We start from the raw sequence: 20,856 nt of genomic DNA, 5'->3' as shown, positions 1-20,856 counted from the left end.
ATATATTCTATTTTTTTTTGGTAACAGCCACTAGGTCATTGTCAGAAACGTTCTGTTCAAATCCTAGAATCTCTCAAAGTCGTTCGCTTCTCGTTTTCGGTTTGGCAGCTCATGTTTTTCAAGTCTTTTCAAATCCGGTAATCTTTAATTTCAATTTGATTTAAAAATAATTATATATGGAAAATGTAGACAGTTTTTTTATTTGTGAAATACAAATCTGAGGTTGTACACCTTTCGAACCTTAACAGTACCAGGTGATTTGAGATTAAAACTTTCCATGCAATTTTTTTCAGGTTGAAAGGATCCTGCGGGTGATTTCTGCAAAAAACTGATCGAAAAACTGCTCTGGCAATGCAGAAGTCCGTAAAGTTTGTAAGAAGAAGATGGTCTGTGCCGAGCACAATTGAAAATGTTAACCCAATGTAATGAATTCATTCCCCAGTTAATTCGGTATAACCCTACTGATGACTAAAATATGCTTCTCTGATTCATTACACGGTGACATTCTTTTTCTGTTTGTACACCACGAAAATGTTGCTAATTAAAGTACTCTCCCGAACGACCCACTTTATGTAACAAATAAATAAAAATCTACATCCCATCAAAGAAAACGCTTTCTTTTTACTTCTTGAAAATGTTATTGTTCTTGTTAGTTTCTTTTTGACCGTTTTTTTAATGCATGGTTAGTTTGTATTTCGAAGCATGTCGTGGGCTTATCATAGCGTCAAGATTAGTTTCGTGTGCCTTAAAAATACCTTCAAAAGAAAAATACAATCGTGCGGAGGGTAGACAAGGGAGATATACCTTTGGCTTCTTTCGATATAGTTAAAGCTATTTTCTACAAATCCGACTCACCCGCAGCACGAAACTCACGAAAACGTTCACAGTATCAGTTTCGCTGTGTGGCTGCATCCTTACCAAACCTAGACCCTCTTTGAACGACCCTTTCCATCATCACAGGGACCAACATTCCTCTTCAGATCGATAACGTACTTTTTAAATTGTTTTGAGTTTACAGGTATTCCAAATTAAACTCTGAGTTTGAATTGATCTAAAACTCTTTGAAATGGCCAATGTAAGGCAACACACAATGTAAGGTCATTTTGTTGCATACTGCATCCATGTTTATTTTTGAAAGCTTGAAAATGTATTCGTTAAATTTCGAATCAAACCTTGGCTTTATATAAATTTTTCTGTTTTCTTCCAGTATTTATTTTATTAATTTCAAAACAATGCAAGCAAAAAACTTGAATCAAAGAAAAACGCCTCACCCTTTGATTAATAAACCACCATTATTCCTAAAATTTAATTGTTATGCCTTCCGACGCTAAAAAAAACAAAAACGAAAACAACAACTAAAAAAAACAGTGCGGAACGCAATGAATGCGACCCCTATTCCCCTTTCATTTGAGATCATGGAGTTTATATCGAGTTTATATTGAGTTTATACGTTTAAATTTCAAATTATTTTAATCAAAATTGTAGTTTTAGTAGATGGTTAAAGTCTCACACTTCGAGTGCGGAACAATTCCCTAAATGCCACTGCCTTGTCCACAGGCTCTGCTGCCTTTCGACGGTGACAGGTGGGAAACAGGAGCCCGGGTACGAAGCAGTATGTAATACTTTATACATTTTTATAAAATAATTAAGATACTACGCGCGCTCTCATTGGTCGATAGGTAAGTTTAGATAAGGGTATGTAAACACGGTTGTGACGTCACGGTTTCTGTCTTTCCTGGCACAATTTAAAGACATATTACTGCCAAAAAGTCTTGTAAAGTAATGTCAAATATAAGTATTAAAGAAATAGAAAACAATACCAAATTTTGATATTTGTTCCGGCTATCTCTTCCTACGTTAGCCCGAGGAAAAAATGCAAAAGAAAGAAGAACCACAGCGCTTTGCCTGCTTCGGTGATCGTGAGCGCTAGACGAGCTCGTGGAGGGAGCTCAAGCGAACGAAAAAATATGCAACAAAATACGCAGTAAACATTTTTCAAATACATTTTTGCATTTAAGTACTACAATAAGATTCCCTATAAGAAGTTCTTTAGTAGATAAAAATTATATTTCAAAGCAAACGAAGCTATATGCTACAAACTAATCTTAAATTCAAACTTTGCACGGCCGAGCCGTTGCCGTCTTTTTGCCGTAAAATCTGCTTAAAATGCGATTAAAATGACGCTTAAAATGTATTTTCTCTGAGACTTTCTCAGCGTAAAAATTATACTGTTACATTGGCAATAATAGCATAGGCGTACGGGCACCATCGGACCTGGGGGGGCGGAGAGCTTATTGCCCGAAAAAAGGCATGGGTTGAAAGCCGAATAAAGAGGCATAAAATGGACAACAAAACGTGCATTGAAATAGTTGTGTACAAACCTTGCCTGCTTGCTAAAAGGAAACGATAGTTCTTAAATTAATTACGTGGCGTTGCCCGAAGGTGTCAATGTACTGAATCCTTTTTCTTCGGAAATATTTATTCACTCTAGTTCACCAAAATTTAAGTATTTTGGGGGAGCCAATAAACATTGTTTTTCCCCCACTTGAAAGTTATGCAAAAGCGTGTGAAACATTCAGGGATGAATGGTATAAAAAATTTTGTTGAAAGTTTTGAGCTAGCCCTGAGAACTTAACATTTGAGTCAAAAGCATTAGCTTCATCACATTTGTAACAGCTTTGTTTCAAGGTCTTACACTGGGTCCACTGCGCGCAAACGCTCAAGCTATGGAAAAGCTGATTGCAACTAAATCAAACTGAGGGGTCACGCAGAATTTTGCGAGAAAAATCAAACACAATTATAGCAATTTGCGACAGGAAACGAAAGCAGATGAATGAGAAATTTGGACTTTTGAACCACAAAGAACGTTATATTTCCAATACTTTTTCTGTTAATGTAATTCGTTTTACACTTAATGTTGAGATCTGTCGGCTTACTTTCTATTTTTTCTCTAGCCTTTTTGCCCGAATTCTAAGCATTTTGCCCGAAAAAATTCGGCACTGGGGGGGCTGCAGCCCCCCTCGCCCCCCCGCCTCGTACGCCTATGAATAATAGTAGTGAACTTCTTTCATTCAAAATGGGCTTGGGGAAGAGAAAAGAATGAAGATATTTGTCAGAAAACGCAAAGCAAAATTTGATGTCAATTTGAGGTTTATTCTACGCTTGACTGAAGCACATTACAAAGACGGAGGAAACGACAGTAGAAGAAACCAGACTCGTTTAGATCGCTCTTTTAACAGTTTACCGTACAATAAATGCATACCATTGCTACCGACCTCGCTTGATCTGCTGCTTGTGCTATGATTCCTAATTATCCTGCAAAACTTCACGAGGCACGATGAGACTTTTCAACCGTGTTTACAGTGCGAATACTCGAACCGGGACAGTTGGAACAAAGTTAACCAATCACAACGCTAATTGAGAACAAAGAATGGCGACCTTTTTTAGAAATGGACCAATAACGTCCAAGACCGCAAACAATAGATTTGCAACAAAATTTAAACAGTCAACAACGTTTGAAACAGTTGCGGACCTCTCAGGAAACTTGCCTTGTATTTGATTGGATAGTTTCGATCCTAAATTTTCACTGACTGCACCGAATTTTCAGTAGCGCTCGTAAAACCGTAATCAAAAGTTGGCTTTCACAGGCTGAAAAATTCTTCAAAAGAAATTTTCTGATAAAATTGTATTGCTCTTCGTTGGTGATAGCACAGTAAAGAATAACGAAGGACGCTTTTATTCACGACAAGCGCGAAGACGCGAAACGGGATGGAATTGTTTCAAAGGACGTCTCAAGTGCCTATTCCGTCGTATGTAGTGTCTTATGTCGCATGTGAGCAGAAAGTGAAAAGGAACGTTCTAGATTTAGATTTCATGTTTGAAAAGTCAGTTGTTTTCACTCTTCTAAGTTACATACTCGTGTTTGTTGTGATTATTTTTTGTTTCTGACGAAAGTAAAGGCAAGAAAGATTTGGGATGCCGCCACAGCGACAACTGACCTTGCATATTTTATTAATGGCAATTTTGCTTTCGCCGCTTGAAATGAATTTTCTCCCATAAAAGTTTCAGTGACTTTAGCCTGTCGTAATTTTATAAAACCACAGAAAGATTGAAGACTCAATGACGAAACGGAACAAACTCCTCTTTCACGAAAACCGTGAGTTTACAAAGTTGTAACAGTAGATAACCGACAGAAAATGAGTCCGTGAGCAAACAAGCGAAAACAACATAAATTCGACCTGATGTTTACATTTCACGTTGCCTCAAATCGTGTCAAAAAATGTAAAGTGGTAACTTGTAGACAGTTATACGGCATTGACCGATGATATAAGTATTCTGTTTTCGTGAATTTCAAAGTCATACGAAGGTGTAAAAGCAATTTGTTAACATTGGCGAGGAAGTGACTCGCATCGATTTCAAGGCAACAGACAGAGCAAAGCTACTGAAAAGCTAGAGCGAAATGAAAATAATTACGGCGTGAATTTGATTTCACAGTCTTCATTTTATTTCCGGAGTGAAATTTTTCAAACACAGTGTGGAATATTCAATTCACAACTCCTGGCCGTGAAGAGAAAATTCACGGTTCGAAGTTTGATTTGTAAACTTTTCGCGAAGATGATATTGTAACATACATCTTGTATAACTTGTCTAACTTTATCTACAGTATCTACGATCTCTATCTACGACCTCTTGAAAATTAAGGATCGAAACTAACCAATCAAAAACAAGGCGAGTTTCCTGAGAGGTCCGCAACTATTTGCAACGTTGTTGAGTTTTCAAATTTTTCTGTAAATCTATTGTTTGCGTTCTTGAACGTCATTGGTCTGTTAACGAAAAAGGTCGACATCCTTTGTTCTCAATTAACGTTGTCATTGGTTAACTTTGTTCCAACTGTCCCGGTTCGAGTATTCGCACTGTAATATCGGGCTGCCAAATCATTCAGGCAAGTTCACTTCACGTTGAAGAGCGATCAAGCACAGTGACATTCATTTCCAGCTCAAATAAACTCCTCATCTCGAAGTTCTTTCCTTACAGAGCCGTATTTTTAGCATTTCTTTTAGTTTTTGCCAAACTTTCCGTATTTTTTTGCAAGATTTACGTGGAATCGTTTTCGTCGACACGGCGCTACTTGCCACAAATTCAAATTCTCCCAACCCCCCTCGTGTTTAGATGAGGCTATGTAAACACGGAAAAAGTCCTCTATTGCTTAAATAATCAATGCTAGATTCAGCTCTGTTAACAGAATCGTAACTCAGAAATTGCAAATTATATCCGGGAAGGCCCTTCAATTGGGTGAGCTAATTTATGACTGTGGAAGAAAATCAGAAATGACAGCATTGACATCGATAACACAAAAAATCCGAACTGATTCAATACATAGACAACGAGATGCTAATTTCGATTTCATCAGCGCTTTAAAAGGTTATGTAGATGCATTTAGAAAACTAATTAAACGGTATGGGAATTATATTTAAAAACAAATATTTTAGTGTATAACAGAGAATAAGGACTCACAGAAATGGCAACCTTGATTAGTTTCGCGATATTGCGACGTGACGCCGAGAACACAAATCTCAGCTGGTGGACTGAAACTAGGTATTTCGATTTGTCTAGGAAAAGTCTAGGATGTATCCTTTATATATTCCCCGTCCTCGATGTCAAGTCAGAAAAAAAATAAAACTTTGTCTAGCTTTAAAGTAAAACCATTTGCCTGCATCTCGCGGTTCCATTCAGGTTTTATTACGTCAGTTATATAGTCTGTAACTCTTAGTAGAACACGGAAAAATGTTGTCGATTTTCTTATCAAATAGAAAGTTTCAGAGCGGATTTTTAAAGAAGAAACTTCAAAATTAGAAAACAACATACTACAGAAACTAGGAAAAAACAGAACAAATGCGTTTCCTCCGGTTTCAACCGGCAATATGCTTCAGTTGTAAGGGAAACAGTTTTACCGTGTTGATTTGAATACAATTATAATATTAAGATAACAAAAATTCGTGATGATACAAATACTGTAGTGAACTTGCTGGCGCTATTACAGTTGGCCAGTTGACAGAAGATTGTGACTGATTCAGCTGACACGTACGTCAATACAGTCTCAAAAAGAGAAGATTATGTTTCGGTTTAGGTCACAGCGGCTGGGTCGCAAGTATTGTTAAACTTATTTTCTTTCGCAGTTGCAAGTTAAGTTCCTTTAGATAAGCAAGTCAAGTATGGGGACGACTCGTCATTTAGTGTTCTGGATTCTCGTGGTCTGTCATCACACACGGTCACAACAAGGTAGGAAGATGCTAATTTCATCTGTAGTCTAGTATAGTAAAAGCTTGCGTCACCTTATGCCACTAAATAATAAACATGCGAAAGGTTTTCTTATGTAGAATTTAAAAAATAGCACAGTGGACAGAAACAGCACATGAAAGTGTCACCTCCTTCGCAGAAACGCGTGATCGGCGAGCTCAAAGATGAGTGTCTGCGTCGGGAGGCTGATGAAAGTATCGCTCGATAGCTTCTACCGTTGATCACACATACAATTTGATTTAACAGGCAGATTAAAATGACTTTTCAAGGTTGGCCAAAGAAAAGGATAACCCTGTTCACACATCTTAGTCCGGAAACTGCACGGTATTTTCTTTGACCAAATGTCTATGGCTACCCAAAAGGCGGTGCATGTCCGTAAGAAAGTATTAGATAGTGACTCTTCTCATGACAAGGAAAATAATTCATCTACAGCATGTATTTAAACCGACACTATTTTACATGTTGTGAACTAGCAGTAAGATCAGGAAGAAGGGGACGTAGGATCTAATCTGCGAGCTTTCTCAGCCGAGGTGTATTGTTTGTAAAGCGTGCGGTGGATGCAAAAACATATCAACAAAGGTCTGTAGAGTCACAAGGATTTTAGGTCACCCTCTCCTTGCGCTGATGCCTAAACGATTACAGCCTAAACAGCAGGGATTAAGTATATCTTAATCATGTGACCAGAAATATCATTCACAACGGTAATGATTATCATACAACTTTCACCATTGTATGAAGACAGCACTACAGTATATCGATAGTGGTTATTCTTTATTGGGATATTACTTTATTGTATTGTTTTTTAACATCTTTAAAGTTGATGGCCGTTACTCGCAGTGGAGCAGATGGAGTGCGTGTAGCAAGTCATGTGACGGAGGAATAAAATATCGCTCTCGTTCATGCACAAATCCCCCGCCAGCAAACAGAGGGCAAGACTGTTGGAGACTGGGGTCACCTGTGCTTTCACAGATATGTAATACGCACAAATGCCCAGGTAAACTGGTTAAGGTTCTTCTGTAATCGTTTTCTTGAATTCTTGCATTGAAAGACGCTCTTTTTTCAATATGTTTTGGTTAGAGTGATTTTCACTTGTGTTTCGCCAATAATCGGCGTTTGTGTATATCATAAATCCATATTTGAACTGCGGAAAGACGGTTTGTGATTGGTTTAACAATTTCACGCCAACGGTTAGACCAATCAGAATTAGTATACGTAATTGGACTACTGTATATGCTGTTCAAATTGGAAATAATTTGATGAAAAAAATTCCGAGGGAACCCAGTTTAACTGTCAGAGGAACTTTTTGAATCTAATTATTTCCAAATTGGACAGGCATGTAGTCCGGTTACATATTAATTATATAGCTTGTAGTTAGTCAATCCAGCGTAAACAATAAACTGATGTCCAGAACCGGAAAACATTCAACAATAATAATAATAATAATAATAATAATAATAATAATAATAATAATAATAATAATAATAATAATAATAACAGTTCTTAGCACGCACTTTACATACGTCTCAGTGCGTTTACATTTGAAATTTAAAAGTAAAAATATAAAAACCCGATTTAAATTACAATCAGATAAAAATACGCTAAGGATAACCTAATTTAATTACAATTGATAAAAAAAATAAAAATAAAAATGACAATAAAAACATGGCGAACTTGTTAAAAATATATCGACCTAAATAAATATGTCTTTAAAAGTGTTTTAAAAGTGGAGACTGAAGGGGCATTCTTTACTGTTGTTGGTAGTGTGTTCCAAAGTCTCGGCGCAGCAATGGAAAAGGCCCGATCTCCGTATGTAGAGGTGGCCGATCTTGGAAATTTAAGCAAATTTTGCGAGGCCGAGCGTAGACAACGTGATGGCACGTATTGGTCAAGAAGATCTACAATGTATGACGGAGCATAGCCATTCATAGCTTTATAGGTAAACAACAAGATCTTAAACGAAATGCGTTCGCTAACAGGCAGCCAGTGTAATTGTTGTAGAATAGGGCTTATGTGATCCGTGCGCTTTGCCTTAACCACCAATCTCGCAGCAGTGTTCTGAATGCGTTGTAACTTTTGAAGTTCAGTAGAGGGCAAGCCGTACAATAGACTATTGCAATAGTCCAACTTGGATGTTATGAAAGCATGTACTAAGCGCTCGGTGCTGCTCTGGCTTATGTATTTCCTTACTCTACCAATGTTACGAAGCGCCAGGGATGCGTGACGGCAGATGTTGTTAACGTGGCTGGTCATGGTGAGGTGGCGATCGAAAACACTTCCCAGATTACGAGCTTTGTTTGCGCAGGATACAATGTTTACGCCAAAAGAATTATTCGATAATGGAGGATGCCGAGTAAAGCGAGATGTGAGATGAAGAACTTCTGTCTTAGTCGGGTTGCAGACTAGCTTATTAGTAAGAAAGAATGCTTGGATATCATTAATACACAGCTCCAAATTGAGAAGCGCAGGCTGTCTTGCTGCAGGGTTCAAAATAATATAGAGTTGTGAATCATCAGCGTACATCATACAGTCCAGTCCGTGAGCCTTGATGACGTCTTGTAGGGGTCCGAAGTATAGGGCAAATAACAGAGGACCCAAAACTGATCCCTGTGGGACACCCGATGTGAGAGGCTGCGGTTTGGACTCAGTATTACCAATGACAACCTTTTGTGAACGATCATTAAGGTAGGACCTGAACCAATCGAGCACCGTCCCTGTGAAGCCGTACTGTGTTGAAAGCCTATTGATGAGAATGTCATGATCTAATGTATCGAATGCAGCTGAAAGGTCCAGTAACACCAATAGTACCTCATTCCCATTATCGATAGCACGTAAGATGTCATTTTGAACTCGTAAGAGCGCAGTTTCTGTGCTATGGAATTTACGATAAGCTGATTGTAGGCTGGGGTAGAGGTCATTCTCAGTGAGATAATCACGTATCTGGCTTGCAACAATCCTTTCCAAAGCTTTCGAAAGAAAAGGAAGATTAGTGATGGGACGATAGTTCGAGTATATCTCGGGATCGAGTGACTCCTTTTTAATGAAAGGAAGAACACGACCTTCCTTGAAGGTATTAGGAAAAACACCTCTACTCAGCGATGAGTTGATAATGTTGGTAACTGTCGGGAGCGTCTCATTAAGACAAGCTTTCAATGTCCGTGTGGGGATGGGATCAGATGGACATGACTTGGAAGGTGCTTTCTGGATGGTCTTTGACACATATTCTAGTGATACCTCATTGAACTCGGCCATGGAGCAAGCGCAGAACGTGTCAATAGTAACTGACATTGTGGGAATCGTTGCTCTAGCTATACCTTGTCGCAGACCCTCTATCTTGTCGATGAAGTAGCAGCTGAACTTCTCAGTAAGTTGTTCAACATTATCATGGGAAGGGAAAATAGGTACCGGTTTTAAATGAAACATTCCGTCAATCAGACGGAACAGGTCCTTCTGATCTGCTTCCTCAATCTTTGACTTATAGTACTGAGCCTTCGTGTTTTCAAGTAACGTCGCGTAGCTGCGGCATTGTTCACGGTATATTTGCTCATGAACGACAAGACGAGATTTCCGATAAGCCCGTTCACATCGACGTCTCTTTCGCTTAGCATCTCGAAGTTCCGCGGTGAACCACGGAGCATGTGGGTGAAGGGTGATTGAGCGTGAAACCTCTGGAGCATGTTTGTCTATAGTATCACGTAGCACGTTGTTGTAAAGATCCACAAGTGTATTGGGATCAGATTCTTGCAAGTCATGCGTCTTAAGTAATTTGGCAATATCGTTTTTAAAGGCGTCAATGTCCAAATCCCGCAGTCGGCGCTGATGAAAATGAGATTTGGAGGCTTTAGGTCTTGCAAAAGCGACAGAGCATATTACTGCACTGTGGTCAGATGGCAACTCCGATGATAGCGAAAAACATGATAAAACTCGATCTTCTTGGCGGTCAATTACGAGGTCTAAGGTGTGTCCGCTTCGGTGTGTAGGGCCTGTAACGTACTGTTTCAAGCCAGATGATTCTAACAGGTCTCTGAAAGTAGCTGCATGACAGTTGTCGGGGGACTCAATGTGAAAATTAAAATTCCCAGCAAGCAGCAGGTAACCAGGAGACAAGGACACAAGTTCGAGGAGAGATGAAAATTCCCTGAAAAATGTGTCTGGTGTCGCGCGATTCTTTTTAGAATTAGGTGGTCTATAGATAGTAACAAGCCTCAAAGTCGAGCTACCATGACTTATAGCCAAGTCGATATATTCCATGGCAGAGAAAACACTGCAGTCATTCCTGGATACTTTAAAGCCTTTCCGTAGCAATACTCCAACACCGCCCCCTGCTCTATTAACCCTAGGAACGTGATGAAAGTCAAAATCTTTTAAAGTATTCAAGATTTCAGCGATGGTGTTGTTTCCATAAAGATCACCGTTCAGCCAAGTCTCGGTAATTGCCAGGATATCAATGTGCATTGAAATCACGAAATCACAAATCGAAGCCGACTTTTTATTCATTGAATGTGCATTCCATACCGCAAATTTAATGTAAGACATTTGTTGGGTCTTTTCCGGTTTGATGTAAATTAAGTTTGTTCTCGTCCCAGAAGATGTTGCTGTTCTATGCCTGTTATCGTCCCGTTTTGAGCAAATTACTGGTATTTTATTGCTCAAAGGACCAGGATTTAGTTTGAATACCAGATCACCGATCAACAGTGGACGGAATGTTGCTGTTGAATTAGAATAGTATGCACACGGGCGTTTATATCTCCTGATCCTGACCTAGCGCCCTTGAACAACGGCGTTAAAGGCCTCATTAGCCATGAAGCAGTCGAACGCACACTTATACCATGGAAACAAAGGACAATTAGCAGTAAAGATCCAGCCATTGTTCACAGGATCGAATGCAAAGTTCAAAATTGCTGGCGACAGCGACGGGAAGATATTGAAATCCAGTATTTGCGCCGTAAAAATCACATTACTTGACTCCAAAGTCCTTCTCCAAAAGCATCGATATGTTGCAAAAGGCCTTACGTAGGTTTGGTCTTCAAAGCGCCAACCCAACAGCGGCAATAAGAGTACAAATACGCAGATGGAAAAGACGCGTCTGTGCCCCATTAGCATAATCACTTACAATGGCATAACACAGCACATGCAACTCACTCAAAGCATTGTCTTCACAAATAAAACTTAAACAAAACAGTGCAATTTTATTCACCTAAGTTTGCAAAGCTTGCTACAAAGTGAGTGAAAACACTGCATCGATCAATTAAAGATGTCGTAAACAAACTGTCCGAAGAGCGTTACAACTTCTTTAATCTGACATACTCCTTTCCACTATCTCGTTCGTACTTCATCGCCGTCTTTTTTTAATTTCAGCAAAAAAAAAAACGACAAAGAATTGCATCTTTTCTTAAATTTGACAGTTTGTGCGTTTTACCTGAAAGTCCTAATTGAAACTATCCAAATTTTATATCAAATTGGACAGTTCTCAGAAATTAAGGAAAAATAGCTGCGCTGACAATATAGGATTTACTGACAGCTTTATAATTAAACACAAAAACAGTCGCAACTGCTGTTGTAAATAATCTACAGAAGAATAGCGTTAAGAGAGCTAAAAAAAAACTCATACTGATGTGGAATATTAGAAACACTTCAAAGTCTCCTGTGCCTTAACACAGCTACTCTAGTAGGTGGTTTAAAATGTTTAGAATTGACCATCAAATTGGACAAGCATGTAGCAGGGGCACCCATCGAAAATATAGTTCAAAACCACTTAAAGATAGCATCGTTGAACGTATTTTAGTATATAGGCATATTTTTATCCCCTAAAATTTTTTCATCTGTTCGGATTTCCTAGCTGAAAGTCTAGTGATCCGAAAGTTATAGGGATCAAAACTTACCTTTTCGAAAATTCCAGCCAGAGAAAGGCTCCCGAAAATTCTAGGTGATCTTTTTAGAGTAAAACATCCGTTAAAAATGAACAATTATACCATTTTTTAGATATTCGAAAATCCTAGGAAAGGCAGGCAAGCAAAAAAATTTACAATGAATGTTCCGAAAATTCTAGATCTCAAATCGTCTGCCGAACAGATATTTTAACGAAATATTCCGTTGGGTGCCCCTGATGTAGTCCGGTTACATATTAATTATATAGCTTGTAGTTAGTCAATCCAGCGTAAACAATAAACTTATGTTCAGAACCGGAAAAACATTCAACAATAGTAGGCATAACACAGCACATGCAACTCACTCAAAGCATTGTCTTCACAAATAAAACTTAAACTTTATAGCGTTAAGAAAGCTAAAAAAACTCATACTGATGTGGAATATTAGAAACACTTCAAAGTCTCCTGTGCCTTAACACAGCTACTCTAGTACATGATTTAAAATGTTCAGAATTGACCATCACACACATCGTGTTTGTTAAAATTGTTTGGGCGAGGGGGGGGGGGGGGGGGGGGCGTTGGGGAGAAAAAACAAGAAGAGTGCCAAACCCATTTGTTGACATTTTTTGTTCTGAAGTTAACTTTTGAAGGCAGTAGTTACAGAGAGTGTATAAATATTTACGCATGTTTTACACGTCAAGTTTAATTTTTGGCCCGGTGCTGCACACTTGAAGTTGTCACAAAAATTTCCATACGTGACAGAAATTGTCGCTTGTATATTATTAACAAGTAATCGCCTGTTTCTCGTGCAATTAGGTATTGCACTCGAAGTAATGTGATTACTGGTACAAATTATATAATTTTATGTTTAAAAATTTTGTGGTTTAAACTGAAAACTTGAAAAATAGCCTGTGTACAGAGGCTGAATAAAAAAGGATCTTTTTTATTTTCTCTTTTCTTAGTTCATGGCGGTTACTCGCAGTGGTCCTACTGGTCTCAGTGTAGTCGGTCTTGTGGCCGCGGAACTCAAAATCGTTATCGTTCATGCACAAATCCAAGACCCGCACACAGAGGACGGGGGTGTAGCAGACTTGGACCAGCTACGGAATCACGGACATGTAACATATTTAGATGTCCAGGTAAAGATTATGTAAATATATGCATGTACCTAACGTAGGAAAGAGAATACATTGTGTAAACGAATAACTTATACAGTATTTTACAATTATTCGCCGAAGGCGAAGTGATTATTGTTGAATAATCCCCGAGGCGATAATCACTGAGCCTGAGGCGACTAATTATTTTAGTATAATTTTTAGAGGTGAATATCAAAAACTGTAAAATAGCATTAAAAAAAGAAAACAAAAAACACAAGTGCTCACTTGCATACTTGTAAACCAGTTTAATTCATCGATTGAAATCGTAATTTACACTCAAGTTTTATCAATGAAACGGAACAAAACAAACACTACGAAAAAGATAGATATCTGGCACCTTTGTTTAATCGTTGGTGACTCCTGAGCAGTTGTGTGAATCCTCTCGGAATTACTAGCTCCATGGAGTGAGAAGAAAACTATATATTTTACCAGTCGATCTGACTGAGTACATGGCCGTGTGCGATCTGCAAAACTACCATGTTTACTATCATTCTAATGCCTTGAAAATCATCTCTTGAAAATATTTTTGGTCCGAAAGCCTTGGTAGTTATTTGAAAAATTCCAAATGTTTTAAATACCAGGACTTGGAGTGATTTTTTTTTTAAATGAGAGATATTTTCATTCAGCAAATGCCGCCATGTTCACAGGCCTAGACGGCAAACGTGGCATGACTTAGTAGCCAAACCTTTAGTAGCTATTTTCAACGCCTAGCGCGGTGAATATAGTGCCATGGTCCGCGCTTCTTGACAAATCAGAATTGAATTCACCTGTGGAAATTATTGCGTTCGACGATGGAGAGCGCAAGCCTAATTTTGTTTTTGTGTCCTGTGTCTTTTAAGTTGGTATGTTTGTGTACTGTTATGCGGAATGAATCGAGCCATAATGCCTGCGCAGATGTATGGACACCAGATTGGTCGCCCCGATTGATTTTTGCAGGGGCAAATCTCGGCCGGGAAACTGGTAGCCACAGATGGCCTCGACTTCATGCAAAACAAGATGGCGTCCGAAACGGAGCTTAGAAACATTATTTTGCTTAAAAAAAGGGTTAAATGCGTGTTGCCAAAATTGTAATTTTGCCAAAAATGTCATGGAGAACATTAGAAGGTTATCATCCAAGGTAGCAGAGTTGTCTTCAGCCACCGAACGTCATAAAAAAAGTGGAAATCGAGTAAGTCGATGCGTAGGTAAACCAGCGTATTTTTCTGCAATTATATGTTGCACAAAACTACAAATTGTTGGAATTAAATGCATCGAGAGTGGGTATAACACGGATCGAAATTGTTTTATCGCTTCTTTGAATTTGTGATATATCGTTATTCCTAAAAACACTAGACGTTTTGACGGGGAAATCGTTGTGTGAATGTAATATGCGTGTAGTGGATTACTGTGTGAATTATGTCTGTGGAATTTTAAATCGAAGTAAAACTAGTTCCAGAAGTTTGTGGAAGTTTAAATCTCGTTTAGTGCCAAACGATAACAGGTCAAGTGAAATAAATAATTATTTTTGTGTAAATAACATTTCATTCATTCTATGTTCTTTTGGCTCGTCACACAATCTTTCTTACACTTTTACTCCTCGCGTTTAGTGTGGTATAAGCATAGTACCTAACTTTGACATAAGGCATACTACAAGTGGGCCGACCATGTCGGTTTTTTTTGCCACTGCCTGCTTACCTTAGATCTATTTAACCTCTTGGTAATCAGATATATTGTTATTCTTTCATGTGGTAGCTAGTAAGGATGGGCCGATACTCGATACCAAATTTTCGATACATCGATATTTTGACAATTTTGAAAAGTATCGATACTTTCGAAAAATATCGCACTTTCGATACGTTTTCGATACTGAACACGTGACCTGAGCCTGCGGTCTCCTGGTAAGCACCTGAGGTTTAAAAATGCAATTTTGCTCAAACAAATATTGTTGTTCTTGTCAATATTTGAATTTTTCTTGCCTTGATGTCCACACCAGGGTCCACGCACTGCTGATGCAGCAGTAAAACAAAAAGACCAAAAATCAACATTCGTGGCTAACATCTATACTGCCAGGACTGTCTTTTGAATTCATAGACAAATCACGTGACATGCCAATGACGTCAGGACGGAAATAACGTTATAGTATCGAGAAAAAAGGCAAATATCGTATCGATATCGTATCGTTTTCGAAAACCTGTATCGGCCCATCCTTAGTAGCTAGTACCTTACTTCATTGTTTTGAACAACTTTACAGTTGATGGCGGTTACTCGCAGTGGGGCAGATGGAGTGCGTGTAGCAAGTCATGTGACGAAGGAATAAAATATCGCCATCGTTCATGTACCAATCCCCCGCCAGCAAACGGAGGACGATACTGTCGGCGACTGGGACGATCTTTAAATTCACAAATATGCAACCAACACAAATGCCCAGGTAAAGGTTTAACTATAATCGGTTCTTTCCACAGTGTCCATACGAAGCCTTGGGAAAGATGCTGTTTCTGCTTGCTTCATTGTGGTTAGGTTATAATTTCCGCTTGAGTGTTTGTTTTGGATTTGCATAACCAGCCTTTGCGATTGGTTTAAAAAATCCGCAACACTCGTATTAAAAGTTAACCCAAAACCCGTTGTGTCACAGCTACCTAGATACACAAAATGTGCTAAGAAAATGTCACTCCCAGCCAACACCGCTAACTACAGATAGTTCAGGTTTGTCTTCAGTTTAATGACGTAATACTCAACTGTAGTTAGTGGTAATGGTTGAATTTGCGGTCACACCAACACAGTTTATTACCGTTAGTTTTGATTACCCTTTGGCATGGCTGACATTAGACTTATTGACTTATTTGAATTATATTCAGATCAGTTATCCAGTTATTTATTTCATGTTTAACAATAATTTGTAATTGAATCAGAAAATAAAAATAGGCAAATAGATCTTCTTTATGTCTCTATCTTCTTGTATTAGTTCATGGTGGCTACTCGCAGTGGTCCTCCTGGTCTCAGTGTAGCCAGTCCTGTGGTGGAGGAATGCAACATCGTAATCGTTCTTGCACCAATCCACCGCCTGCAAATGGGGGAAGGGACTGCAGCAGACTGGGACGAGCTACAGAACTAAGGAAATGTAACACATTTGGATGTCCAGGTAAAGGTTTTATTTATATATGACCTAGCAGACAAAAGAAACAAAATTGTAAATTAAACTAATGGGTAATATTCAGATCAATTGTTATTCTCCCTTTTGGTAGCAGTTATCTTACTTTATTATTTTTAACATCTTTACAGTTGACGGCCTTTACTCACAGTGGGGCAGATGGAGTGCGTGTAGCAAGTCATGTGATGGAGGAATAAAATATCGCTATCGTTCGTGCACCAATCCCCCGCCAGTAAACGGAGGACGAGATTGTTGGAGACTGGGACCACCGGGAGATTCACATAGTTGTAACAGACATAAATGCCTAGGTAAAGGTTTTATTATGATCGTTTTCTTTGTAGTTACAAAGCCTTGTGAAAGATACAATAATGCTTTGTTTTGGTTAGAGCGATTTTCACTTGAGAGTAGAAAGTAGTCGGTGCTTGTTTTGGATTTTCATTACCATGGTTGTTAATGGGTTTAAAAATTTCGCGCCACTTTTATCGGGCAATCATAAGTAAACCCAAAACCAGACACAACTACTAAGGTATAGTAAATATTTTACATAAAATAGTGTAGATACAAAATAAGATAAGAAAACTATATATTGATGCAAAAATTTGGACTGATAATTTAAAGATGCCTTAGGGTCATCCCGCACATTATGACATTAACAGTTCTATTCATCGATTATTTGATGAAGTTATCCATTTCGTGTTAAATGATTTTTTGTTTTAAACTTAAATTGGATCATTGGAAAGTGGATCATTTTTATTTCGTCTCTTCCTAGTTCATGGTGGTTACTCACAGTGGTCCTCCTGGTCTCAGTGTAGCCGGTCCTGTGATGGAGGAACGCAAACTCGTACTCGTTCATGCACCAATCCACCGCCTGCATACGGTGGAAAAGACTGCACTAGACTGGAAGGAGCTAAAGAATCACGTGAATGCAACTCATTTGGATGCCCAGGTAAAGTTTTCATGAGCTATAAAGGAAAAGAAAATATTAACAACATAAGATGACTAGATTAATTTCTGGATCTAATATTCGGATCAAATGTATGTAGTTAGTTTCGTTGTTGTTTTTTGTTGTTTTTTTTTTTTATCAGCAAACGCCTCCCTTCTTAGTTCATGGGGTTACTCGCCGTGGAGTAGCTTCCAGTTAGCCTAAATAGCACTCCAATTAGCCTAAACAACACGTTTGGTTAGCTTAAATAGCACTCTAGTTAAACTACAGTTAGTTAAGGTATCTTGCGCTAGCCTTTTTATTGGGGTTCGCTGGCCCGCATAATGTACACAGTCCGGTGGGAGAGACTGTAGCAGACTGGGACAAGCTACCGAATTACGAAGATGTAACACACGGTTATGTTTGTTTGGATTTTTAGCAGTTTGAAACGATGGTAAGATTCACCCAGTGTAGTGAATGTAACGCAGTTGAGATATTTCTTATTGAAATATATTTCTTTCTAAGTAATCGAGTCTTCTTTACAGTTGTTCAGTTTCATTTTAAAGGTGTGTTTTGATTGTAAGAACAAACGTTTATCGTCTTATGCGATGAGACAGAAGATTTGCATGATAAACTGACACTTTAATTGTTACCAGGTGGTTACCTTCTTGTTGAGGAACTGCCAAGGGGAACCAAAGTCGGGTACAACGCAGTCGAGTCCAGTTTCTAACGTGAATGAAACGAGTATATATTTACATAGCAGATGATGCAAAATTTTTTCAAATAATTACCTGGGAAGGAGGGACTCTGATATGAAAGGGACGGGAACGCCTGTCGGAGAAAATTGAATTAAACCCTTTTAAAGGATACCAATCTGGGTACGGCTAGCGCTTAAACCTTTTTTCATGCCTGATCGCGGCGGGCTAGGGCTTAGCGCTATGTTGTCCAGCATAAAATGCGAGCTAAGTATACTGCTCCAGGGCTTTGAATAATGAGCAGTAATAATGAGTTAGTAATTTTAAAATTATAATCAACTGCTCATTTGGTTCCTTTCAGCTATACTGCCCAACAAGACTTGTGAAAATATTGAAAGTGACGACAAATGTTTAACATGGCAGAGCCAATGTTACAATAATGGTTACGTTCGACGTAAATGTGCAAAGACTTGTAGAACATGCCAAGGTTTGTGACGTTATGTCTAGCTTTTCCTTAAAAACGTTTTCTTTCTTGATTTGTAACACGACTATAAACTAATACGTGGAGCAAGCTCTATTCTATGTGATATAAATACAATTTACAGAGTCTTGCTGTACTTCACATTATCAAAAAAAGTGTGATCAAAAAATAAATATCTTCTTTAAAATATTATAAAGAAACACTGCTTTCCTCAGGTTTTTATTGTTGTAGCAATAATTCTGACCACCTTAGGCTGATAATAACCTGCAAATAACCCATTTATACCAAAAGATCGATTATTTCACTTTTTTCCACTTGACGGAGGGTATTCAGTCCTCCTGGTCTCAGTGTAGTGTCACATGTGGTAATGGGACTCAACAGCGTACCCGATCATGCACCAATCCACCGCCCGCAAACAATGGAACACCATGCAGAGGAGCTGGAAAAAAAAAAACACGGATATGTTCTCCTAAATTGTGTCCACAACTAGTTGATAAACGTTCTCGTACATTAGATCCGTGAATGAGAAGAAAACTGTAACTTGTGAGGAAAAATATTGCTGTAAAGTTAGGCTAGGTGTTCAAAAAAGCTTATAGTAACCGCTCTTTGTGGCAATCCTTCTCTGGAGCAACTATGAAACGAAATTCCTGTGGTCTCGAGCTGGTAAACATTTCATTTACATAAAAACAACTCAACGTTCTTTGGATTATTCCCTCGTTTAATTACCTTATCTTCACTTAAGTTATATATATTCAAGTGTCAGTTCTCCTTTTCTGAGAGATTTTAGCATCCACGGCTGACCCATTTTGTTGCCGGACATTAACTGCACGTTCAATCATTCATTTTCTCGTTTGTTTCTTTTAACTTTAGTGATACAAAGAGAGGTTTGTGGAAATATTGCCGGCGACGAGGCGTGCGCTAATCATAAAATCGCCTGTACGAGTGAGGAAGCTCAACACATTTGTGCCAAGACTTGTGGAAAATGCAAAGGTTGGTTATCTTTGGTCTTTTTACTAAGTTTTGCGTAAACATTAAATTGTCAGTTGGAGTGTTTTAGGAGTCATACCGCCACGACAGTACAAACAGAGATGGGTGTAAAAAAGAACAAACAAAGAAGGGATGTTAAAATGTGTAATTAAATAATGCAAATTGACTGAGAAAAAAGTCAAAATATTATTAGTATGCACATTTATGCCTGAATATCCTAAATTTGGCAAACCTGTCAAAACAAGTCAAAACGTGGTTGCGATGGCAAGGTCAAGGATCGTCCATGATGAATAAAAGTTTTGGCAGCCCATAGTGAGAATTCATAATGTACGGGGTATCCGCCTACTAGCTAATGAAAGTCCAAGGTTTCCTGCAAAATCTGAACTGAACATAGGGTCAGTCATGACTCCTAGTTTATCGAAAATCTTTTAAACGCACTTTTGACAAGTTTTTAGGCAAAAAAAAGCATGACTGTTTCTGGCGAACACCACTAAGCCAAAGTGAAATACGACCGTTCTGATTGGTTTAATTGGCAAGGGATGTTACCTGTAAAACAACAACAACAACAACAACAACTTTATTCGTACCCTAAATTAAATTAAATTTACAAAAGCTAGGAAGAATAAAATAAAATGAGAACATGGTTGCTGCCGAAATAGCCACCATTGGCTGAAAATTTAATCGTGGCTCTCTTTTGTGTCCTTGCAAGTTTTTGCTATACAAAAACGTACACTTGCTCAATGTTCGATTCTTTTGGAATAGTGTTACTATTCTCCATCGAAAGTTTGATTTCCTTTCGATCGATTTAGTCTTTAATCCATGCAGTCCCTTTTATTTTTTTGAATGTGGACACTTTCGGGACACTGCTCCAGTGACAATAAAAGTTTTAATTAATTTATTAATTAATTCTTGTAACAGCCATCCCATCAATTTCAGAAATGTTCTGTTCAAATCAGGATTTTTAAAAAAAAAAAAAATGACTACAAAGCGTGGATAATGTAAAAAAGTATTTTATTTGTTAAATACAATCGGGGGTAATAAACCTTTTGTACTTCCGTACTGATATTAAAATTTTCCCATGCATTTTTTCTTTCAGATTGAAAGGATCCTGCGGGTAGTTTCTGTAACAACTGGTCAAGACACTGCTCCACTGCAAAGTAGAAAACCACATGATCTGGGCCCAGTTAAATAAAAAAAATAATAAATCAGTGTTACGGAATTGTCTAGTTAATTCCGACTCAGTTAATGTAACAAATAAATAAAAAACGACATCACATCAAAGAAAAACAATACCTTCAAAAGAAAAATATAATCATACGGAGAGTG

General features: G+C 38.3%; 1 protein-coding gene across 1 annotated transcript in view; it reads left to right on the top strand.

Annotated features, from left to right (window-relative positions):
• Nucleotides 1–20,856, top strand: part of LOC144665100 (uncharacterized) — a 102,381-nt gene that overhangs the window by 52,010 nt on the left and 29,515 nt on the right. Inside the window, exons 23-26 of the mRNA XM_078526275.1 lie at nt 7,115–7,291; nt 10,082–10,176; nt 13,124–13,300; nt 16,220–16,436. Of these exons, the coding sequence (XP_078382401.1) occupies nt 7,115–7,291; nt 10,082–10,176; nt 13,124–13,300; nt 16,220–16,436 (666 nt within the window). The remainder of the gene's footprint in view (nt 1–7,114; nt 7,292–10,081; nt 10,177–13,123; nt 13,301–16,219; nt 16,437–20,856) is intronic.

The sequence above is a fragment of the Oculina patagonica genome, chromosome 9 (assembly GCF_052425735.1).
Source record: "Oculina patagonica isolate OP01 chromosome 9, crgOcupat, whole genome shotgun sequence".
Classification (NCBI taxonomy): domain Eukaryota; kingdom Metazoa; phylum Cnidaria; class Anthozoa; order Scleractinia; family Oculinidae; genus Oculina; species Oculina patagonica.
The sequence above is the reverse complement of the archived record's forward strand: the minus strand, read 5'-3'. Positions and strand labels throughout refer to the sequence as shown.